The 26,731-nt window shown below is 38.6% G+C and overlaps 1 protein-coding gene across 1 annotated transcript; it reads left to right on the forward strand.

The window, feature by feature from the left end:
• Positions 1-3,913: 3,913 nt before the first annotated feature.
• On the forward strand, positions 3,914-26,731 carry LOC113039995 (receptor-type tyrosine-protein phosphatase C-like). The gene is made up of 17 exons (XM_026198181.1): positions 3,914-4,023; positions 6,646-6,717; positions 6,976-7,065; positions 7,171-7,260; positions 13,940-14,005; positions 14,414-14,476; positions 15,382-15,438; positions 15,543-15,656; positions 15,735-15,791; positions 15,894-16,007; positions 16,111-16,128; positions 16,234-16,473; positions 16,836-17,030; positions 17,547-17,660; positions 17,801-17,932; positions 26,188-26,290; positions 26,401-26,731. The coding sequence occupies exons 1-17, from the start codon at positions 3,969-3,971 to the stop codon at positions 26,435-26,437; spliced, it is 1,617 nt and encodes a 538-aa protein (XP_026053966.1). The 5' UTR covers positions 3,914-3,968; the 3' UTR covers positions 26,438-26,731.

Here is a 26,731-nt window from a genome sequence, read left to right on the forward strand (position 1 = left end):
ACCAAGACAGCCTTTATCACTCCTGCAGGTCTCTATCAATTTAATGTTATGCCGTTTGGTCTCAAAAATGCGCCCGCAACTTTTCAGAGGCTCATGGAGACAGTTCTGGGAGAACTAAGGAGAAAAATATGCTTTGTGTACATCGATGACATCATTGTGTACTCACCTTCAATAACTCAGCATTTCCACGACCTCCAGACTGTCCTCCATAGACTAGGAACTGCTGGTCTCACCATAAACTTAAAGAAAAGTAAATTCTGTCTTCAAGAACTCTCCTTCCTAGGACATGTTGTAAGTGTCAAAGGCATTCCTTCCTAGGACATGTTGTAAGTGTCAAAGGCATTTCAGCAGACCCGTGTAAGACTGAAGCCATTCATACCTATCCTGTGCCTACGAACTTGAAGGAAGTTCAGCGGTTCCTCGGGTTAGCAGGGTGGTATCACCGTTTCGTTCCAAATTTTTCAAAAATTACTGAACCCCTCAACGCACTGAAAAAGAAGGGACATAGTTTTCAATGGTCAATTCAGTGTCAGCAAGCTTTTGAACAGCTAAAGTCTTGTCTCACCTCACCTCCCATTCTGGGACATCCCGATCTTCAGCGGCCATTCATTGTTTATACCGATGCCAGTGACATCGGCCTGGGTGCCATATTAGCACAACGGAGGGATGTAGGCAGAGAGGAGGTTATAGCCTATGCAAGTCGAACATTAACTGAGGCCGAACTCAATTATACTGCAACGGAGAAGGAATGCCTTGCAGTCATCTGGGCCCTGGAAAAGTGGCAACATTACCTGGAGCACAAGCTTTTTACAGTTGTTACCGACCATGCTGCACTGCAATGGGTCATGAACTCCACAAAAACCACCAGCCGCCTCATTCGTTGGGTCCTGCGATTGCAGAAATTCGATTTTGTTATTGAGTACCGAAAAGGGAAGCTAAATGTAGCTCCGGATGCTCTATCCAGATCTTCGGTTACCCCAGGATGTAACTTGTACACCAGCAGAAAAGACCTAGCCCTGCCTGTATCGGATGTTGTCCTGTGGGTCGAACAGCACAAAGACCCCGAAGTTACAAAATTATTGCAAGCGGTTGCAGATAATTGTGCCAGTCTGAATGACCAGTACGAAATAATTGAGGACAAATTGTATCACAAAGCATACCTGACAAATAACCAACTGCATTACAGAATCTACATTCCCAGCAGTCTCCGATCCACCCTTCTCCAGTACTATCACTCCACTCCCATCTGTGGCCATGGAGGAATCTACAAGACCTATAAGCGACTTCAGGAAGTAGCATTTTGGCCAGGCATGTGGTCAGCGGTGAAACAGCATGTGAGGACCTGTGTTAAATGTCAAACTCTGAAAAGTGATAACAGGAAGCCTGCTGGAAAACTACAGCAAATCACAACAAGCCGCCCAAACCAAATGCTAGGAGTCGACCTCATGGGTCCGTTGCCACGTAGCACAACTCAAAATGAATACCTGCTGGTCTTTTTTGATTATTATTCTCGATGGGTGGAGTTGTTCCCTATTCGGAGTGCCACAGCAAAGAATGTTGCCTCCATCTTCAGAAAAGACATCCTGACACGTTGGGGCGTACCAGACTTCGTTCTCTCAGACAGAGGCACTCAGTTTGTTTCATCTGTTTTCAGAGAATTATGTGAGAACTGGAGTGTTATTCCCAAATTAACTACCGCCTATCATCCCCAAACCAACATGACAGAAAGAGTTAATCGAAATCTCAAGAGCATGATGGCAGCCTATGTGGACGACAACCATCAGAGGTGGGACCAGTTCTTACCAGAATTCAGATTCGCCCTTAATTCAGCCGTTCAAGAGACCACTGGACTAACCCCAGCCGAACTCCAGCTGGGTAGGAAACTCCAAAGTCCAATGGACAAAATACTCGCTGGCCCTAATCTAACCCCAGATGCTGCCTCTTATGATGTAGTTCATCATCTTCATCATCTGCAAACTCAAGCGAAAGAAAACAGCAAGAGAGCCAAAATGAGACAATTGAGGAACTATAACAAAAATAGGAGAGATGTAACATTCAAAAGCAAGGATCGAGTATGGTTGCGTAACTTTCCCCAGTCTAATGCACAGTGTAAATTTAGCGCAAAACTAGCCCAAAAATGGAGAGGTCCTTACCGCATTATCAAGCAGCTGGGTCCGTTGAACTATCAAATAGCCCTGGAAGACACTGGAGAAGACGTACGTACAGCACATGTTTGCAACATAAAAATGTGTTATCCAACAGCGGCAGAACTGGAGATACAAGAAAAGAAAAAACTCCTGGATATATTTCAAGAATCCTCAGATGACGAAGATTTTCTAGGATTTTCTCTCTCCTAAACAACCATAGGTTGTTTTCTACTAGGGGGGGAGAGTGTGGCAAACAAAATAATCTGTTCTATAACATCGGTTACTTTCACTTTCATTTTAGCGTGATTTCTGGGTGGAGTGTGTCAATTAACGGCCGAAGGGAATTGTATTTAAAGGGAGCGTGTCATACCTGAATCAGAAGCGTCATCCGTTTGTTTGCACATGAGGGTAGCCCGTATGAGTGATAGTTTACAGTGGAAAGACGGCTGTGTGTCAATCAGCTGTTTCATGGGTATGATGTCTGGTGCGTGACTGAAGCATTGCACTTCCAGACCAACTTCCATGGGCCGTGCTGAAGACAAGAAAAAAACTGCTTATCCACCTATCTTGGTGTCTGGTGACCCGCGATACTCATTGGTGCGTTCAATACCTGCAAACGTGGTCAGTACCTTTTGCGCCGCCATTTCACACACTGCAACACACGCACGCACCCATTCACATAGCTTTCATATTCGCACATTCTGTGTGCTTAGTGTTTTGTTTATAATTATTGTGGCCCGATAAAATTATTGACGCTGTTGATTTAATGTGTGTGATTTAATGAAACTGAATGAGATGTTCATCCAGTGTTTTCTTTGTTCTCTCTTTTTCTCTATTTTTTTTTTTTTTATGGACATTTTTGTGAATGAATGTGGACACGAATCTGCAAACGTGGATTAGCGTGACGCGGTCGGTTTCTGGCACGGGCACGGATTCCGGATAGAGACCGCTAGCGGGAACGTGTGGTCATTTCTTATGTTGTTTTATTTTATTTTTGTCCATTTTGTTTTTCTGTGTTATGATTTTGAACATATGAAAGAAATAAATATCCTGATGACCTTTAGTCTGGGATTATTATTATTTGTTGTGTAACAGGTGGTTATTTTTCTGCTATCCTGGGTAAAGATAATTTTTGACAGGTTTAATCCTGTCTGGCGCCCGAAGGTTTTTTTTTTTCCCCCTTTAAAATGGTTATTTTACTTTGGGGGCGGCGACCACCGTTATAACACATACAAACATAAGAAGTGTTTTTTGTTTTTTTGTTTTGCCTCTTTATTATTAGTTTTTATATTTAAACATATCCAGTTATATCTAGTCATATTGCGATGGAGGCATTGCCTCCTCTCACGTGATTTCCCCCAATTAATTCAAGGCATGACCCCCCTGTAAATTCAAGGCACGCTTTAGGGGGTCCTGGTAAAACTCAGTGGGCTCAGGGGAGGAGAGAGATGTGCACTCCCGCTGTAACTTTACCTGCTGGTGTCACAGTTGAATAGTTTTACTTTAGAAGAAAGAGTGAATTATATAAGTTTTACTGTCTTATTTTGCAATATTGCTGTTCTTTCAGTTTTTTAATCTTTAGCTACATTTTTTTCCCATGAAACTGATGTATAATGTAATAGTTTGTGTCTTTGAGTTTTGACTTGAAATTTTCACACTTTCAAGTGAATATGATCTCATTACCCATTTAAGGATATGACCTACTGTAGTACTATGTGGCATAGTTTAAAATGTAACTTCCTGGTAAGAAAGAACATTAATGCAGAGCTAAAGGGGAGAGTGTCTCTGAGTGTCTTTGAAGAGTTGTTTGAACCTTTGGAAATGGCAAGATTTTTTGCCCTAGGACCCTTAGTTTTGATCCTACGCATGGTCTTATGTAAGTACAGAAATGTTTTATTATTATTATTATTATTATTACTTATTTGTATGTTATGGTAGCACTTTATTTTACTGTCCTGTTCCTCATGTACATACTATGTACTTATTATAGTAATTACAAAAACTATGTAATAACTAGGTACTAAACCTGAACCTACCCCTAAAACTAACCCTACCCCATGTAGTTACCTTGTGTTACCAGAACTTTCTTAGATAAATACACTGTAAGTACACTATAAGTACATGTTAGTACACGTACTGTAAAATAAAGTGCAACCGTTATCTTTTTATAGATGAATGTGTGACTGTGTGTTATCTTATTTTCTGACTTATTTTTTAATTGTTCATAACTTAGGAAAGTCGTTGTAGTGGTGTAGATTGATTCATATTTTGATCCAGTTTCTGTGTTGTCGTTGTTTAACAAGAAGAAGGGGAATTCTCTTTAGATGGCCAAAATAAGTTGTTGCTTTGTAAAGCTTTTGTGGCTGTTTTCTGGTAAGAGTATAAACTAAAGTTTGTATTATTAACTAAAAAAATAAAATAAGATAAAATAAAAGAATGGAAAACCACTGTGTAAACATATATTCTACTTGTATTTAACTGACGGAAAAATATTTTTTGAGAGATTTTTATCAATTTTATTTGATAACTTTTTCAACATTTGCTGCCTTTATCGTTGACATTATTGTGGTGTTCTTGATGGTTTGGTTTTTTGTAAGGTTTGTATTTTTATTGTATTTGTTATTTGCTGTACTGGGCTACTTAAAATGAACTTGTTTTTAATAATCACAAGCCTCTCACCCACACTCACTTCTAACCAAGACACAAAGCCAGGAAGAAAAAAAGAGGTTTTGACAAGCTCTTTTGAAGCAGTCGGTGAAAAGCACTCGAAAGATATTCGAGATGATGAAAAGGATAACTCTTTACAAAATGTTAACTTAAAATGTGTAAAAATTCTTAGATATTTGTTAAAAATGTAATATTTGTCACGTGCGGGAACACAGGAGATGTGAGATCCAAGTGCAGTGTGATTTACTGGGCAATCCAAAATCAGAGTCAAAACAAGCCAGGGTCGTAACCAAACATCAGTCCAAAACAGAAACAAACAAATAAACAAACAGGATCAAGAAAATTAGGAACACGGGGAAACCAGGTGATGGAAAATAAGGACTGTTTAATAAGGGAGGGAGGATAATGACTAATAAGTGAAGAAACATGAGTGCAATCACTGTGATGAAGGGACAAGGCTTAGTGGGAACTGAAGTGCCTATGGTGAGGTGCCTATGGGGAAGTGAGACCACTAGTGGAGACTCAGGGAAACAGAGACCAGACAGCGTGACAATATTGTAATATATATATATATATATATATATATATATATATATATATATATATATATATATATATAATTTTTGTTTTACCTTATTTCAAGATAGATTTTATAAATAAATGTAAATCTTTTATTGCTTCTTTTAATGTAAACTTTTTAAACCTTTTGTCTTTTATTGTTTACATTGAAGATTGTGCACCCAATCAAACCATTTATTTTATTTTTTATTTTATTTTTTGGATAAATAAACGCATCAAGTTCATTAATTAACATCTATTGATGTTAGTTAGTGTATTAACTGACTTAAACTAACAATGACCTCAGGTTCATTAAATACAGTACAGACCAAATGTTTGGACACACCTTCTCTTTCAAAGAGTTTTCTTTATTTTCATGACTATGGAAATTGTAGAGTCACACTGAAGGCATCAAGGGCTATTTGAGCAAGAAGGAGAGTGATGGGGTGCTGCGCCAGATCACCTGGACCTGAACCCAATCGAGATGGTTTAGGGGTGAGCTGGACCACAGACAGAAGGCAAAAGGGCCAACAAGTGCTAAGTATCTCTCAGGGAACTCCTTCAAGACTGTTGGAAGACCATTTCAGATGACTACCTCTTGAAGCTCATCAAGAGAATGCCAAGAGTGTGCAAAGCAGTAATCAAAGCAAAAGGGGGCTACTTTGAAGAACCTAGAATATGACATATTTTCAGTTGTTTCACACTTTTTTTGTTATGTATATAATTCCATATATAATTCCACATGTGTTAATTCATAGTTTTGATGCCTTCAGTGTGAATCTACAATTTTCATAGTCATGAAAATAAAGAAAACTCTTTGAATGAGAAGGTGTGTCCAAACTTTTGGTCTGCACTGTAATATGAACAGTAATATTATTTAACATGGTGTTCAAGCGGTAGAGCATTGCGTTAGCAGCGTGAGGTTGTGGGTTTGATTCCCAAGGAACACGTTAGGTAAAAAATGTTAGCCTGAATGCACTGTAAGTAGCTTTGGATAAAAGTGTCTGCTAAATGCATAAAACTATAATCTTATATTATAAAATATACTTTTTTTTTTTTTAATTTTTTTTTTTTTAGTTTTTTAGGTTTAGGGTGAGCACATAGAAAATACAATATGTACATTATAAAAAATGTATGTAAAAAAAATTGCAATTTCTGTCATTTAGATTTTGTGTGTGTGTGTGTGTGTGTGTTGCTGCATTTGGTTTGTTAATCCAATGGAAAATGTGTCGACTTTTATGCATCCAGTTTAAACTATATAATTGTCAATTAGATGTCAGTGCTGACCAATCCACCAACCCCACACCACCCACTGCTTACACCCATGCATTACCTACCACTGCAGGTAACCACAACAACACACATCACCACAGCACACACACACTCCAGCATTATACAGTATCTCTCTTACACTCAGTCTGTCTCACTCATGACCTCTGACCTCCATCCTCCCATCATGTACACTGTGAACTCTCCTTCAGAATCACATCTTCAGTGCTGCACTCATGAGCAGTGTTACATTTTTATAATGTTGCTAATCTTAATATATTAGAAGGTTTTTCCTATACCTTCTATATGTGATGAAATATCCAACATCATATAGGGAGTGCTTCTAATCAGAAAGAAACCCAGAGAAGTACATCAATCTCACCCAGACGCACCGCTATACAACAACAAAACACAGAAACCACAGGTAATAGCCTATTTTACATTATATTTAATGTTTTTTTTTTCTTTCATGAATGTAAAAAAGTATAAGATAAACATCTTTTTTGATCAAATACTCATCATCATATAGCGAGCGCTTCTAATCAGGAAGAAACTCAGACAAGCACATCAATCTCACCCACACGCACTGCTATTCAACAACAAAAGCCAGACAACACAGGTAAAAGTGTATTTTACTTTATATTAAATGTTTTTTTTTTTTTTCATAAATGTGAAAAAGTATAAGATAAACATCTGTTTTGATCAAATACTCATCATCATATAGAGAGCACTTCAGATCAGAAAGAAACTCAGACAAGCACATCAATCTCACCCACACACACCACTATACAGCAAAAAAACTCAGAGACCACAGGTAAAAGTGTATTTTACATTATATTAAATGTTTTTTTTTTTTTCATAAATGTGAAAAAGTATAAGATAAGCATCTTATTTGATCAAATATTCATCATTATAAAGATATTACTTCTAATCAGATATATCAATCTTAATTGTTTGTCAATGTGCATTGGCTCATTTAGTTTACTGTCACACCCTCAGCTCGTTCCCTTAGCCCCAGTCACCATTGCCAGTCACCATCCACTCAATCTCCCATGCACCGCTCACGTGAACCGTCACCTGAATACTGATCACCTGCACCTGCACCAGCAATCACCACACCTTTAAATACTCACCTCACTCATTCACTCACCGGCTGGAATCAAGCTTACATGGACGCTCTTTGTGGATCTTCTGCCTGCTTCTTGTGGACCGTATTGTGACTCTGTGGATCTTCTGCCTGCTTCTTGTGGACCGCATTGTGACTCTGTGGAGATTCAGTTACAGCGATTAAGGGAAGTGACTCTTTGTTGTCAGGCCTAGCTTTGTGCTTGAACTCACCTATTGATCAGTGCTTGAAGATTCACCGTCTGTGACCACACTTACCTGCTCTGTTGAAATCCTATGTTAATAAAACTTCACGAAAGTACTTACCCGTCTTCTCCTCTCCTTGTGTGGATGTGACAGGATTCCAGCCCCGAAAAACAGAACTTCATATCTCCCATGGATGTTAACGCTGCTGCTCAGGGAGCGGCTTCGGACCCGTTCACCGAAATGGTGACTGCTCTCCGCCAAGTATTACAGTCAGTTTCACCACCCACCGAAACTAGTGCTACCACCACCAACAGCACGCCCCTTGCACGTCCCGCGTGCTATGCGGGTGAACCGAGTGGCTGCGGTGGGTTTATTCTGCAGTGCTCACTGTTCATCAACGCAAATACCAGTAAATTCCCCAATGAGGCCACCAAAGTCGCCTTTATGATCTCTCTCCTCACCGGACGAGCGCTACAATGGGCAGAGGCCCTTTGGAACTCCCAGAGTCCGGTTCTATCCTCATTCGACGCCTTCGTCACCCACCTCCAGGAAGTGTTCGGGGTGGCTCTAACTCCTCTTTCAACCCATGATGAACTCTTAAATCTCCGCCAGGGAGCCACGGAAATACATGACTACACTCTCCGTTTCCGGACATTAGCCGCCACCAGTGGTTGGAACCAAACTGCCCTGCTAGCTGCATACCGTAAAGGTTTAAAGCCTCAGATCAGAAAGCAAATGGTCATTTACGACGATAATGTCAATCTCGAGACGTTCATCAGAAAAACTATAAATGTTGCCCAACACCTCTCGGCCTGTGCCTCCCCGGCCTCATATACCATCTCTCCATCAGCCAGAACGCCCTCGCCCCAACGAGACCAGGAGGAACCCATGAACACCGACTCCTACCGCCTAGATGCCTCTGAACGGAGACGCCGCATTCAGCAGCGGCTATGTTTATACTGTGGCGAGGCCACTCACCTGATCCACGCCTGCCCGGTCCGTCCGCCTCGCCCAATGGTGAGTACAGTTTCCATTACCCCATCTGTATCTCACATACCTCATATCAGAGCCCAGATCACAATTAACTCACGCAATCTTTCCATCCATGTCCTGGTGGATTCCGGAGCCGCAAGCAACTTCGTCTCTTCTCACTTCGTAACCAAGCACCGTATACCCATCGTCCAGAACGAGACCACTTACCGTATCACTACCATCCAAGGATCACCATTGGGCGGTGGCAAAATAACTAAAAGGACACACGAGCTGGAGCTCGTTCTGCCCCACGGACATCGGGAACGACTGGCCCTCCTCGTACTTCCTCGCGCTACTATTGACGTCGTCCTGGGTAGGCCGTGGCTGGCCCAACATAACCCACAAATCAACTGGAGCACAGGGGAGATCCAGGCGTGGGACCCGAGATGCCAGAGTCACATTCACCATCCACCAGTCCAGAATTCACAGTCTGCGCCGCCGCACCTTCAATTGCACTCCACCTCCATGGGTAGACCTGCCCTTTACTCCTCCTACTCCGATGTGTTCAGCAAGGAACAAGCCACCCGATTACCACCACACCGGCCCTGGGACTGTTGTATCGACCTGCTGCCAGGTGCCAAGCTACCTCATGGGAAAATATATCCACTCTCCCGTCCTGAGCAGGTGGCAATGGAGGAATACATCCAGGAGGCTCTCGATCAGGGGTTCATCAGGCCGTCCACATCTCCAGCTGCATCCAGTTTCTTCTTCGTCCCCAAAAAGGATGGCGGACTTCGACCATGCATCGACTACCGAGTGCTAAATGACGCCACCGTCAAGTTCGCCTACCCGTTACCACTCGTTCCGGCGGCTCTGGAGGAACTGCGGGAAGCCAAGGTGTTCACCAAACTCGACCTCCGCAGTGCCTACAATCTGATCCGTATCCGAGAGGGAGACGAGTGGAAGACTGCCTTCATCACCCCTGCCGGGCACTACGAATATCAGGTTATGCCCTATGGGCTTGCTAACAGTCCATCCATCTTCCAGAGTTTCATGAACGAAATATTCCGTGATTATCTCCACCAATTCGTCATTGTCTACATAGACGATATCCTGATCTACTCCCGGAACATAGAAGAACACCAAACCCATGTCCGCCACGTCTTACAACGACTTCGAGACCACCACCTCTACCTAAAAGCTGAGAAGTGTGAGTTTCACTGCACTACCGTCTCCTTCCTCGGATACGTGATCTCTGCGGAGGGAGTTCAGATGGAGTCAGCCAAGGTAGATGCTGTGGCCAACTGGGCGGAGCCCACAACGGTGAAAGAACTCCAACGTTTCCTTGGCTTTGCCAATTTCTATCGGCGCTTTATCAAGAACTACAGCCTGCACTCGGCTCCTCTAACATCCCTTCTAAAAGGAGGTCAGCGCCGGCTGCGCTGGACACCCCAAGCTCGAGAGGCCTTCAGCCATCTTAAACACCTCTTCACCTCGGCACCCATTCTTCGACATCCTGACCCGTCCAAGCCGTTCGTCGTAGAGGTTGATGCGGCCAATCACGGCATTGGAGCCGTGTTGTCTCAAAGGTCTGGTGAACCTTGCTCACTCCATCCGTGTGCGTACTTCTCTAAGAAACTCTCTCCTGCCGAATGCAATTATGGAATCGGAGACCGTGAGTTGTTGGCCATTAAACTCGCCCTTGAGGAGTGGCGGCACTGGCTAGAGGGAGCTCAGTTCCCATTCACTGTTGTCACCGACCACAAAAATCTCCAATATCTGCAGAATGCCAAGAGACTCAATGCTCGTCAGGCTCGGTGGTCACTCTTCTTTGCTCGCTTTAATTTCCAGATCACATATCAACCCGGTCACAAGAACACTAAAGCAGATGCTCTGTCCCGTATGTACTCACCAGATCCAGACACCGACAAGCCTGATTCAATTCTACCACCCTCCGTTTTCCTCGCGCCTATCCTCTGGCAGATCGACGAGGAAATTCGAGCCGCCACCCTCGAGGAGCCTGCACCTCCGGAGGTACCCACGGGTCTAATGTACGTGCCCACCAACCAGCGACTCCCCCTACTGGAAAGTACGCACACGTCACCTGGCTCAGGACACCCTGGCAGCAGGCGAACCCTCTCGCTCATCCAGCAGAAGTACTGGTGGCCTAACATGGCTCGTGACGTTACCCGGTACATCCTCGGATGCTCGGTCTGCGCCGTTACCACCACACCTCGGCAACTTCCCGTGGGAAAATTACAACCACTACCCATTCCTCGCCGACCCTGGACCCATCTAGGGGTGGATTTCGCCACTGACCTTCCCCCCTCAGGGGGGTACACTACCATTCTAGTTGTTGTTGATCGTTTTTCTAAATTCTGCAAACTAATCCCATTAAAGGGTCTTCCCACAGCGTTCGAGACCGCCGAAGCCCTCTTCACCAACGTGTTCCGGAATTATGGCACTCCAGAGGACATTGTCTCGGACAGAGGACCTCAGTTTGTCTCCAGGGTCTGGCGAGCGTTCTTCCAACTCCTCGGAACATCCGTCAGTTTATCTTCTGGATATCACCCTCAGACCAATGGCCAGACCGAGCGGAAGATTCAAGAGATCTCACGGTACCTCCGTACTTACTGCTCCCAACACCAGGATACCTGGAGCCGGTATCTGCCGTGGGCTGAGTATGCCCAAAACTCCCTTCGCCAAACCACTACAGGCTTAACCCCTTTTCAATGTGTTTTAGGCTATCAGCCACCGCTGTTTCCCTGGTCAGGAGAAGTCTCTGAAGTGCCCGCGGTAGATCACTGGTTCCAGGAGAGCGAGAGGGTGTGGGACTCAGCTCACGTCCATCTCCAGCGGGCAGTTCGGAGACATACAGAGACCGCTAACCGACGCAGATCGCCTAATCCCGTCTATCTACCTGGAGACAAGGTTTGGCTCTCCACTCGGGATATCCGCCTCCGACTGCCCTGCAAAAAGCTGAGTCCCCGCTACATAGGGCCGTTCACCATCCACTCTCAGATAAATCCCGTCACCTACCGCCTGGACCTACCACCACACTACCGGATCTCACCCACGTTTCACGTCTCACTGCTAAAACGTCACACTGATCCAGTTTCTCCTTCCTCCACAGAACCAGAACCGCCTCCCCCTCCAGACCAACCCGAAATCCTCGGAGACAACATCTACCAGGTCCAAGAGATCCTCGACTCCCGGCGGCGGAACGGCCACCTGGAATACCTCATAGATTGGGAGGGGTTCGGTCCCGAGGAGAGGTCGTGGATACCACGCAATGACATCCTGGATCCGGCTCTCCTCGAAGATTTCCACCGACAACACCCGGACCGCCCGGCTCCCAGAGGTCGTGGTCGTCCCCGTCGCCGCTCTAGGATGCCTGGAGTCACCCGTGGGGCGGGGGGTAGTGTCACACCCTCAGCTCGTTCCCTTAGCCCCAGTCACCATTGCCAGTCACCATCCACTCAATCTCCCATGCACCGCTCACGTGAACCGTCACCTGAATACTGATCACCTGCACCTGCACCAGCAATCACCACACCTTTAAATACTCACCTCACTCATTCACTCACCGGCTGGAATCAAGCTTACATGGACGCTCTTTGTGGATCTTCTGCCTGCTTCTTGTGGACCGTATTGTGACTCTGTGGATCTTCTGCCTGCTTCTTGTGGACCGCATTGTGACTCTGTGGAGATTCAGTTACAGCGATTAAGGGAAGTGACTCTTTGTTGTCAGGCCTAGCTTTGTGCTTGAACTCACCTATTGATCAGTGCTTGAAGATTCACCGTCTGTGACCACACTTACCTGCTCTGTTGAAATCCTATGTTAATAAAACTTCACGAAAGTACTTACCCGTCTTCTCCTCTCCTTGTGTGGATGTGACATTTACTTAGTTAACACTCAAAGTAGATTGGTCTACTAATTGATCCCGCTTCGTTGGTCATCTGACGAATTGGTAACAATGTATTTAACAATGGTAAAAATGTATTTATCATTATCTTTTATGCTTTTTATCACTTACCAATTGATAATGTAAATACATTTATATTATTTTGTGCTTACGCAGTTCGTGGTAATAAAAATCCATTTTGTTTTGCCTTTTTTTTTTTTTAAACAATACAATACAAAACTATGTTGGAGTATAACCTTCTTATATAGGACTATAAATTGACCTACTTTATATTAAGTCTAAATATCTACTATTAAATTTAAATTATGGTAATTATTTGATACATTGCACTTGTTATTGCAGTACTGAGTAATATTAGTTACCTACATGTACTTACTATATGGTTAGGTTTAGGGTTAGTTATGCATAACTTATTAATATTATAAAGGTAAGTAAAGTGTTACCCTCTATGATTTACTTCTATTTAAAAAATGTATGTAATTACTGTAAAATTGCTGTAAAACCTGTTCCTAACCTGACCCTCATGCCACCTCAACAGCAGCAAAAGTGTTTTACAATACAACACGAACACAATAAGTACATTGTACCTAGCTTTTTTGTGTTGTTGTTGTGGTGGTTGTTTAGCTTATGTTCATGCTAGTTAAAGGCACCAGTGAACATTTTATTTGATTACATAATTATTGTAATGCAGGGAACTCTTCTGATCTGAAAGACACTTGGAATTACACATCAGTCTCACACACACTCACCCCCACACAACAACAAAACACCAGCACCACTGCAGGCAACAGCATATATTTTAACATTACAGTTAGTAAAATGAATTTAGCCACATAACAATGCATAGTTAGGAGAGAAAAGTATTTTAAAAGTTGAGTTGCATAATTTAATTCTGATTAAGGTCAATCAAAAGGTTCTTTTTTTTTTTATCTCACACTTTCCACTGTTGAAGAAACATGTGGTAAGTGTTGCTCTGTTTCTATTATGTTGTTCCTGATTAAAAATATAGGACAGAAAATATATACAGTAATAATTAGCAAAACTTGACATGTTTAAATATTGTTTCATGTTGTCAATCCATCATTTCAGTCCATCAGTCAAACTCCTCCACTCCCATCACTTCAACAAACACATCAGCAGACACCAGCACCAAAGGTGACATCAAACTCACACTCCTGCATTATTACCCTCACACACAATCTCTCACACTCTGACCTCCAGCTTCCCATCATGCCCTGCTACGAGCACATGTTACTGAGCACATTGAATTATTTATTTATGTATGTGTATGTGTGTGTGTGTATTTTCATATATAAATAATAGACAAGTTTCTATAATAAAAAGAAACATATTTGGGGAGTAACAGTATATTTAAATATAAAATATCTCACAAATATCAAATAGTTTGAATTCATAGTTGTATATTTTGGTGCCAATTCATCTGCAATCAAACATTGCTGACGGTTATACTCATACACATTTTTAATGTTTAATATTAATTACTAATAATTAGTAACTTGATAAGTTTAGATATTGTTTCATGGTGTCCATCCATCATTACAGTCCCTCAGTCAAATATCTCCACTCTCATCACTTCATCAAACACATCTGCAGACATCATCAAAGGTAAAGCTGACATCAAACTCACACTCCTTCATTATCACTCTCACACACTCTCCCCTCCATCTTCCCATCATGCCCTGCTACGAGCACACCATCTCTGAGATTTTATTTTTTATTTTATTATTTTTTATTGTAATATTTTTTTGATGCATGAGAGACCCAAACAAACATTTTCACATTTTAGACAGCGTATGGCACACAGAGAGGTGTAATAACTGACACATGAGTTACAGTGAGAGAGCTTTATATATTTCATTTAGATAGAGTCCCTCACACCTGTGTGCCGATCTACAATTTTTAGATGACTGTTCATTTTCTTACAGTCACACAAGCTCTTGTTATGTTTAGCTGCTATAATTCACTCTTGCATCCACTGTATGGTTCTGTGATAAACTCAGAAAATTGTTCCTAGAACTGATTTAGACTGCAATGTTAATAATATGAAAGGAAACTTTATCCTGTGTTAAAATAATATGTCAATACCTATAATAATAATAATGTTAATACCTGTTGCAGACTAGAACAATAATTTATTCTGTCCTGAACTAAATCTTTTATAGTCTTGTTTAAAAACACATGGCAAGTTTGTAGAAATGTAGTGTATGTGTGTGTGTGTTTGTGTGTGTGCGTGTGTGTGCGTGTTTGTGCGTGTGTGTGTGTGTGTGTGTGTGTGTGTGTGTGTGTGTGTGTATTAAAAAACAAAAAGTTATTCACTAGTATCACACAGTTTATCAAGTTACACCTCCCGTAAATGTTAATGTTGATGTCAAAGATTGTGCAGCTTCAATTTAGTGCAAATTTGTAATTGTGCAATTCACCATGGCTAAAGCTAATACTAGTACAATATTTAATATATTTGTGAATTACATAAAGTGATGCTCAATATCATGAACTTGCATTTCCTTTAGAAACAGCCCCCTCACCCCCACGCACTCCTACACAAACCTCACTATCAACAGATAAAGGTAATGATTTTCCTCTTGAAATGTGTTATTTCTACATTAATTGAGCTTTGCAGTATGTCTGTAGTCTGGTCAGACAGTTTTAACTATTAACTTTTATCAACTAGACACTCTACCAGGTTCAAGTAATGACTCCATCACCTCACCTCCAAACACGACCATCACATCTCTCCCCTCCACACAAACCACCTCAACCTTACACACATCCACCAACATCACGGGTAACTCCACACAGTTTGAGCTCTCTGATATAATTATTAATGTTTATTGAGACAAAATTGAACTTTAATTTCCTTTAGAAACAGCCCCCTCACCCTCACACACTCCTACACAAACCTCACTATCACCAGATCTAGGTAATGATTTCCTTCTTGAAATGTGTTATTTATTCATTAATCAAACTTAGCAGCACATCTTTAGTCTGGTTAGTCATGTTTAACTTTTTTATTGTCAACTAGCAACTCAAACAAGCTCAAGTCATGACTCCATCACCTCACCTCCAATCACGACCATCACATCTCTCACCTCCACACAACCCACCTCAACCTTACACACATCCACCAGCATCACGGGTAACTCCACAACACTTGTGCTCTCTGAACAAATGACTGATGTTTATTGAGGCAACATTGCTTGATTTATAATGATTAACATTTAAATATGTGCTTTTATCAGGTACAACAGAAGAACCATGTGAGTATTTGTTTGTCTGTTGTGTGAAGTCAACTTTAATTGTGTTGTTCAAGACACAGTTTTCTTCTTATGAATTTGTGACTGTTCATACACACTTACACACAGGTCAGTACAGCGTTTTGGAGAGTGTGAACAAAACCGAAGCTCGTGTGGTGAATATCACCGGCTCTAAGGACCAAAATTACACAATCAGGATAAAGGATAAGCACAATGAGACCCGTGCTGAGAAAATATCTCACCAAACTGTCTTTAAAATTCCTTTTGAATGGTTAAAACCATGCACTGTGTACACCGTCAGTGTGGATGACTGTAAACTCAGTGGAAACAACACCTTTACTTCCAGTAGTAAGTGTGAAAAAGAAGATTCCTGCATGAATTAAAACAAACTGAAATAGACTCAGATTGGACATAATTTACAGTGACCTCAATAAATGATCTCAAAAATATCCAGTTTGTTAAGTACACTTAACAGATTCATATTTTGTTTACAAAATTTTATGCAGTGATTACAAAGTTTAATGCAATGATTTAATGTCATTTTTAAACTTGATTTTTAAGTCTCCAAATACTCTTTGGGGTCTTTGTATTATATCCTTTGTCAGCATAGAGAGCAATAACAATTCTAATATTTCAGGTGTTTGAACTGTGTTTGTATTTTGTTGCTGAATAGATATTGTGAAGTGATTTGTCTCTCATTTCTTGTACAGAAAATGGAGAAACTGTTCCAAAAACTGTTGTGACAAACATGACAGATAATGAAGTGTGTTTGAAAGGAGAATTCACTGGTATTCAATGGGATCTGACTGAATGTGTTGAAATAACGGAGCAAAACTCTTGTGCATCCACACACACCGTTGTACTGGACACATGTAACTACACAATGAATGTTGCTCTGCCCCCAGGTTGGTATTTAATAAACTCAACAGATGGATCATTATTCAGTTCAGTTTTGTCTGTAGAATAATGATGAATGTTAAATCATTCTCACTCTCTCTCATGATGTAGAATTGACTGTTTTTTCATGAGAGTGAATCTGAATTGGTCACAACACACATGAGTGTTCTCAATTTGAATTTTACTGGCATTAATTGCAAAATGACTGAATTAAATATAATGATATACACTATACATTTCCCTAGATGCATTTTTAAAACACTAATTATGAATATATGTTTAATATCTGTTTCTTTGCGTATAAGTATCCCATATATGTTGTATTTCATAACAAAATTAAATCAAACAAAGCAGTTTTACACCAATGTTATAATTTTACTTGAACTTTAATTCCACATTTTGTTTGCTGCCTTAATTCAAATTCACTGTCATGTTTCCTGTTTGTTGCTGATGTGTTTGTGATGTGACTTGAAAAGTTTGATCTGTATTATTTTTTTTTAATGAACTGAATGTTTATGTTTCAGTCAAGCCTCACATAACCTTCAATGAAACTATTCCCTCTCAGTTTGAATGGATGAATAAACCAGAACGATGTAATGCTGCACTGCTTATCATCAACTGCATCAATAATGAGAACAGTAAGTAATGGACATGTTTTGATGGGAGTGTTAAACAGTAATCACATTTTTTTTGTTATTATTGTTTTCATACTATATATTTGTTGATGATTTAACAGACAAGCAGATGATTAATTAATTTTCTCTTCTTTATTTATCAGAAAAGGGCACAGTTTATGGTTTAAATACCCCAGTGTTATTATTACCAAACACACACTACAGCTGCACTGGAGAATATCCTCGTGAGAAACAACCCATCAAGAGTCATGAGCTCCTCATTCAGATCAAATGTGGTGAGTTCATTTCAAACACAGATGGCTCTGATTCAGAGTTCTTCTTTTTTCTCTCTCTCTCTCCTGCACACCTGAAAATATTTACCAGTAATGTCATGATAACTATCACAAAATAATATCTATTACGAAAGGCAGACAGATGAGATTTATCTTTGACCAGATTCCCAGTTCCCAACGCACTGAATCATCTCCACATCATTACACTCGCACCTCCATGTTTCACTCTGGAGACGGTGTTATTTGGGTTCAGCACCTGTCCCTTCTTACTCCAAACACAGGCAACATCTCCATGACAAAAGAGCTCTACTTTTGTTTTATCTGAGCGAACGATGTGTTTTCAGTAGAGTTTTTCTCCAGGATGTCCATCAAACATCAGTCTAGCTTGGAGGTGTCTCTTCTTCAGAAGAGGTGTTTTTCTTGGTCTGCAGCCACACAGTCTATTCCTATCCGTGCCTCTAGTGTCTGTCTTCATTGAGACTTGACTGAATTATCACTAGAGTCTCGGCAGTTGTTCTTGGGTCTTTAGAAACCTCTCTCAATATTTTTCTAAAAACAAAATCCTTTTGTACTTCTAATAGTAATAGTTAATACTCTCAAGGCTGCTCTTGACACCTGAAAATGCTTTCTTTATGAGCATTAACAAGTCTAAACTATTTTTTTTTTGTCTTTGCCATGATGACAACATATTATCTTACTTCATCATCAGTTTACAGTGTAATTTAAAGGTTTAGAGGATTATGTTAATTAGGCAAGTTAGGTTAGTTAACAACACTCATTGAACAACAGTGGTTTGTTCCGTAGCAATAATTTCTTTTACATCATTCTTTTATTCCAGTCAAATTGAAATAAACTTTTCTCCAGATTAAAAATATAATAAGAAATACTGTGTTTAAATTCCCTTGCTCTGTTAAACATCACGTGTGAAAAATCTGAAAAAAGGACTGAAATTGTATAAGGGGCTAATCATTTTGTCTTCAATTGTATATAATAGGGGTTGAATGACTTCTGTTGTATTTTTTTTTTTTAAGTCAACATTTATTTGATGAAAGTTGATGACTAGTCGCTGATGACATCATTAATGAACAAATACATCTGGAGCCGTGTGCACAGCTATGGCACAGGCTATGCAGTAACAGGGCTTTCCACATGGCTATTGCTCCTATAACAGCTGATTTTGATCAGTTCTTTTGTCTTTGGGTCAATATATTTCTCACAGATTTCTGCTCGTTCTAAATCAGATACAGATAAAGTAGCACAGTAAAGATTCATTTGAATGTGTGTGTGAATTAATTCTACCTGGGAGCGTCTCTCTACTAGTAGGGAGGCTGTGCGGTTTAGTTATTAAGAAATATATGTGTAAACTTTTCAGTTTCTAAGCTATTTTATTGAGAAATCACAGAACAGTGTTGATAATAAATTTCCGAGCTGAATGGTTCTGTGCTAGCAATCTGCGTGTGACGTACTGTACAAGTTTCTGTCTGAAGCTGTGTGTGCGTTACAGAGCAGCAGCACATAAGATAAGACTAATAGCAATTTCTGCCATGCCATCTGGAATTAAAACTACTATGAAAGGGTTAATTTATTGTATAGTCAATTTACACCAATTTTACCAGCACTATACTTACACAGCAAAATTGCCAGTGTTAATTAAACTCTAGCAGAGTTAAAATCAACTCCGAAAAAGTGTGTATATTGTCCCAATCTTTTCAGAATTACTTTAACACTCTTCAGAGAGTTATATGTTTAACACTATGATTGAGTTATATGTACACGGACCTCTGGTCCACACCACAGAGTGTTGATTTTTCCTTAACACCAGTGTAAAGTTACAATTTAACACATTTAAGATAGATTTTAACTCTTGATATTTTAACTCCAGTGTATTGAGTTAGCGTTACAAAAACTCTCCTGCAGAGCAAAAACCCTCCTGGACTGTATATATGACAATAAATAAATTAACCCACCAATCAATACATGTTTACATTTATTTATTTAAATTGAAACATTGTAACTTTATCCCTGCACAAAAATGTCTTCACATTCAGTGTTTTCAATACATGTAAACAACATGTTCTTACAAAAATTAAAACAATGTTAAAGCAAATCAGTGTAAAGGCACAAAATACGTATTCTTATTTGGTCCATATGTATTCTGAATTTCATTAGGTTTATCCACCTTTTTCCTGATGTATAAATGGGTGCCGCCATTTGTAAATTCTATAGGTGTAGCTTCCGGTCCCATTTGTGTCCAGCTATTTTGCATCCAGCTGCTTGATACAATTGATGTGTCCTATAATACCAATTTGAATCTGTTATCTATATTAAGAACACACTTGTTTGTAATGCAAACAGTTTTACCGTTTACTGCACGTTGTTATTCTCCTCGTTATAGCAGCTAATGAAACGAAGTTTCACTCATAGACTTACTTAGTCTAGGTCTTACTTAGCTGATGTGTGGCCTGGTGCAAAGCAAGGAGCGTTCCCGGGTGGGGGGCTCATTCAGTCGGTTTACCCCTCAAGTGTGGAGTCTGTTGCGATCGCACTAGTTGCACCCCGTAGGGACGGCCCTGGCTGGATGTATGTTACTGATCACTGAACAAAGTCTGTGCCAGTGGCGTTTGGACCTCCTTGGAGAAATAGTATCTTTCTTTTTTTGTTCAGGACGACAGGATGTGGTTCTCTGCTGTTTCCAGCTGAGCATGAAATCCACTCCCACTTGCAGCATCACAAAAGTGCTCCTGTAAAGTTGGGGAGAAAAAACAGAATAAATTCACATTCATTTATCAAAGCTGTTATTAACAACTGAAATATCAGAGACAAGTATCAAGTACAATACAATAATAATTTACTCAAAACATTTACCCTAAAATTCTGTCATCATTTTTTTTTTTTTTTTTATCTTCATGTGGTTTCAAAACTGTATGACATACATGTCTTACATGGTATCTGTGGAACAGCATGAGTATTAGTAAATAACAATTCAGGTGAAACATTTCTTTTAAGGGTTAGTCGTAAGGGTTATTTGCATGAATGTGCCTTAATGAGACTCTTTTAGCAAAGCAAAGCAATTCAATCCAACTCAACTAGGAAAAGCACACAAGTTGTGGACAATCAAGATGAATAAAAACAAAATAAAATACAATCTATATACAGTACTTTTTTCTCTGAGGTTAATATATCTGTGTTCATTGCAACAGGAAGTGATCACTTTCATCTGTCAGCTGTCATTTTGACTGTGATGACAAAAATGAAGCTCCAGTACGGAGTCACATTTTTATTAATCTTGATTTTTTTCTCAGAACTTGTGAGCAATTCAGAGTGAACTGAACTAATAGTGTCTCATGAACACACAGTCGTGCACAGAGAACAACAATCAAGTCAGGATGTTGGTTAAATAAAATGAAAAAGTTCAGTATGTTTCTCACCCAACCTTATTGTATACCTGCAGAAAACTTGTAATATACATCACATGATACATAAGACCACTCTGTTATACTTTGGCTTCTATTTTAACAGCTTGACGTTATTCGCCATAGACTGACATTATATGGGCAAGCACATTTTGGACATTTTATTTAAATCTCCTTTTGTTGTCTGACAAAGAAACGTATGACATAGGACAAATTCAAGAGTGAGCACGCACAGCAACTCTGCATATTTACACCACCAGAGGGGGCTGTTACACTAGCTGTAATTCAACACCACAATTTTAACACTTTACTCTAAAAGTACCCAACACTAGGATTTCAACACTAAAGATTTTGTGTAGAGCCAACTCAATTTAAAAGTAAAAAACGTTTAGGCAATAAGCAAAAATAAAATAATTAAATAGTCTCAAACAATTCTATGTTTCCCTAAAGGTCTTTAAGAAATAATTTGGACATTTTCTTTGACAAAAAAATGCTTACATTTCCAGTCCACCCCAAAATTAAAGAAACTCACTTTAATGATTTTTACCAATCTGGAGAGTTTCTAAGGGTTAGATTTAATTTGGATATGATATTATGTAAATTTTGTAACTCATCTCCAGATGATACAGAGCATATTTATTTTGCTTGAAAATATTCAATTAATTACCTCGCTGAATGTTTATGTACTCGCGATCTGCATGTGACGTACAAGCTTCTGTATGAAGCTGTGTATGCGTTACAGAGCAGCAGTACATAAGATTAGAACAGCGATTAACTTACCTCTAATAATAGATGTTTTAAACGTGCATTCTCCCGTATAGTTTCGAGCATTCAGTAATATAATCACACATGTCTTGTGGAGCGCTTTCAGAGTCTTCATTTAGTTGTCATTTCCTGTTTGGAAAACACAAATGTAGAAGTCCTTCTGATATTTCTTATTCTGTTGCACCCTCTAAGTGTCATGGCAGAGCATTAAAGTTAGTCTGTGTAACCCCTAGTGTTCATTTTCATTAAAGCGAAGTAACTGAACATAAATATAGGAGCCTGAAAAAAAGCTAATTTTAGAAGAAAGTTTCAAACAGCACTTAAAAGGCATAATATTCAATATATGAAAATATATTTATGAAAAATTTAAAATGTTAAACAATTAAAGGGTTTTTATCATTATATTATAACAACATATTTGGTTTCATTCTTTTAATTTGTCCACTTTGTTTTATTAGTGAATTTTAACTCTATTCTTTTCACCAAACTTACTGTATCACTTTGACTTCACTGAAACGACAAGGCATAAATTAAAGATTATTATTTTATTGTGTTTTTTATCTGTTTGTTTGTTACATTTTAAAGATGTTATTTTTTAACAAAAGTTGACATTGATAGTCAATGTTATCCAATACGCTGACAATTGTGACCGAGGAATCCAAATAAGACTGCTGCACTTTTCTTTTCTTTATTTTTTTATTTTTTTGAGTCATGCAGAGCCTTGTGTACCCTCGACTAGTGAAGATTTGTTTTGAATTGTTTGTGATTTCTATTTTACTTTCTTACAGATTGGCAAAAGAATGGTCAATTTCAGCCCCTATCCAGCAGCTCATTGGAAATCTCCTGGACTTCACTCGAGGGAGATCGATGCTCAGGGATTGAATGGGACAGTTATTCAGTCAGCTGCAAAACCCCTGACAGACATGGAAACAATCATCGTAAGAGCTCCAACTTTCCTGTTGTTTTACCAATACACCATCACTGAAATTATCATCAGCACATTATCTGTAATAATACTCCACAGAGTCTTTTATGATATTAGTAGAGGTAATAGATGTTCAGTGTCTTATTCAGGTATGTTTTGTCTTTTCAGCTGGGAGCTGTACACAAGACAGTGTCACTAGTACAGTCTGTAGTATCACTGGATTATTGCCATATACAAACTATGAATGCAGTATTACTGGAACAGTCAAACAAAAACATTATGTCATTTCCACTGATAAGAGTAAAACGCTTTCTGATAGTAAGTTTTTTTTTCTTCTTCTTTTTTTTTCTTCAGATCTCCTCCTTCTGTCATTCTTAATTTTGCAGTTAATTTATGGATATTACGATTTACTCTATAATGTGTATTGTTAATAATTTAATCTTTTCAAACAATTAACAATTTACTGCTGAATGAAGTTTTCATAAATATTGCAATGAAGTGATATTTGTATGTAAATGAAAGGTCATTGTGTGTCTAAAATCTGTTTCGTTTCATTCTGTTTGATAGAGCCAGATTTCAGATCACAAATTGAAGTAACTCACCCTTCTCACAATTCTCTTGAAATAAAATGTGAAAACAAGGGACCAAAGATAGTCTGGAATGGAGAAGAGGGAACATTTCAAGCTGAAATCACATACAATGGAGAACATCCAGTCACCAAAAACAAAACTAAATGTTCATTTCATTTTCCAGATCTTTACTACCTTACAACATATAAAATTAAGGTACCTAAATCTCACTTAATCTCTTTCACCATCTGTCATTCAGCATGCCAAAGAGTTAGTGTTGGAATTGCTGTTTATGCAATGTTTTCATTTTTGTTTCACAGTAAATATTTGTTATTTTCAGATTACAGCCAAGAATAGAGAAGGACATTTAGCTTTCATTACCTCTGAAGCTACCACTCGGTGTAAGAACAACCTTTTCTCATTCCAGCCAAACTATAGATATTTGCCATTTTCAGTTCAGCTCTATCATTTTCATCTGTTCATGTTAATATAAAGTTAATATGGCCACCACGCACACACACACACACACACACACACACACACACACACACACATTTATATATATATATATATATATATATATATATATATATATTGTGTGTGTGTGGGGGGGGGGATTGTATATATATCTCTTAATCAGTGTTCAAAAAGGATAACATTTTTAACTTTTAAAGAGCAATTGCATAAGGAAATATATATTTTTTTTTTATATGGAAAGCTTTATATATATATTTTTTTAATTTACTTCTCAACTATACATTTATGCTGTGTTTTTGTGGAAATTTTGATGTTTTTTAACCTATTTACTGCACAATTATAACTAGGCCATAAATTGTCTCATGAAAAAAAATCACTTAAATGTCGATCTTAAAACCTTAATTGTTTTGGGACATTGCTCTACGTGTTAGGGATAGAATACTGACATCTGCTGGATTGTGGAAAAACTTCAGAAATTATAATTAAAGAAAGAACGCGCAATGACCACATATATCCAATAGAGGTCCAGGGACTCGTCTCATTTCATTTTTCTTGATGCTTCAACTTCTCCTCACAACTTTGTGAATAACAACTTTGTCACTTTTGTGAATATATATTTAAACATTCCGAACTACATAAAAAAATCTGTATTTTTTTTTTTTCAAATTTAGAATTTGTTGTTGTTGTCTGATATGTTTGAATTATCTGCTTTTGCAAATTATACAAACATTTATACATACCTTTTCCTTCTCTTTCTCTGTGTGTGTGTGTGTGTGTGTGTGAGTGAGGGAACATGCTTGTTCCATGTTGCATTTGTGACATTTTTCAGATTTATGCCAGTTTAGTTGATTTTCTCCAATTTCTATAAAATGCTCTCTGTTGCGGTCACATACAGTACATGACTGTGTTTGTATGAGATGGAAAGTTTGTTACATTTTTTATTCATGCTCCAGGACCAGACTTTGGTTTATATGTAGATATATTCTGATTATGGATTTACTTTTATTTTTGACAAACAAAAAAAAAAAAAAAAAAAAAAAAAAAAAAAAATCCCATTCATTTTCAATGTGGGGTAATTTTGACCCCAAACACCTTAAACTATATATTTTTTCTCTTTACACACCTTTAAAACAACGAAATCTAGCTCCGTTTTTTTTGTGCGCATTTAGATAGATTTAGGAAAAGTCTAGGAGTTTCATGCCCCTGAGATGAAGGTAACACTTTTGAAAAGTGAAGGAAGTCAAGTGGGGTCCCCTGATACCCCAAACACTGATTACATACACACATATACATACATATATATATATATATATATATATATATATATATATATATCACAGATATGAATGAAGGATCCAAAACCAGAGATGACAGAAATAACAGTCTTTAATGAATTAATAAACAAAGGCAGTCCATCATTAAAGCACACCTAACTGGTAAAAGGTAACTTGAAAGGAAAGAAGACAAGACAAGAATTAGGTGAGTACTTATCAATATACAGACAGGATAAAACTGCTGACAAAACACATGGCATGTAACAATAATCCAACCAAGAATCTACCAGAGCAAACACCAGATAAAGGGTGAACACTTAGGGCAAAGTAGAAACAGGTGTCAAAGCAAATCAGTGCAAGCGCTGATTGCAATGACAAACAGGGGAATGAAGAGAGAGAGGTCAGCAGAAAAGACAAAAGAGAAAGTGTAATATGGTAATGAGCTAATAAGGTGTGTGTGTGTGTGTGTGTGAAGAAACCTGACTCATGACAAAAAAAAAAAAAAAAAAATATATATATATATATATATATATATATATATATATATATATATATAGATATATATAGATATATATATATATATATATAGATATATATAGATATATATATATATATATAGATATATATATATATATATATATATATATATATATATATATATATATATATATATATATATATATATATATATATATATTCTACAAGCTTTTATTAGGCTGCTGTTATGGTATTGTTTTATTTTCTACAAAACCTTTTGAAGACAACAACTGAAGATTGCACATTTAAATGTAGGGAAGCAGTTTATTCAGCCTAGTTTCATGTGTTTCTTCCTCAGATAACGTTAAGGCTGTATTTGGATTCCGGGTTTTCCTGGGTGTTGTGACATCAATTGCACTGCTGTTTGTGTTCTTCGAAAAGTACTTTCACAAAAGAAAGCGGTCAGTGTCACAGTAAATCCCAGCTGTCCTCTGAACTCTTAAGACACAATGTTTTCTGTGAACGTTCATCAAATGTTCATCAATGTTTCTAATGGAATTTCTCTCCACAGTGATGGAGAAGATGGAGAAGATGAAGATTGTATGTGAATGTTCCTATGCATACAAACAGAATGGAGACCAAACAACAGACGAGGGAGTGAATATGAATGGCTGCACTTTTATGGACAAATACTGTGTTAAAATTAAAACCCGTGTATCATCAGAATAGATGACTGCATATCCAGAGGAAGATCAACTTTTGGACATTATTCACAGTGACTGCAAAAAAATTATTTTTATGCTTGCGAAACACTTGAATGTAATTTCTTAAAAATAAAAGATTTTGTTACATTATATAATGATAGTTGTCTTTAAATGTGATTAAATCCATCCAAATACTCT

This window comes from Carassius auratus, chromosome 22 (genome assembly GCF_003368295.1).
Source record: "Carassius auratus strain Wakin chromosome 22, ASM336829v1, whole genome shotgun sequence".
Taxonomy (NCBI): domain Eukaryota; kingdom Metazoa; phylum Chordata; class Actinopteri; order Cypriniformes; family Cyprinidae; genus Carassius; species Carassius auratus.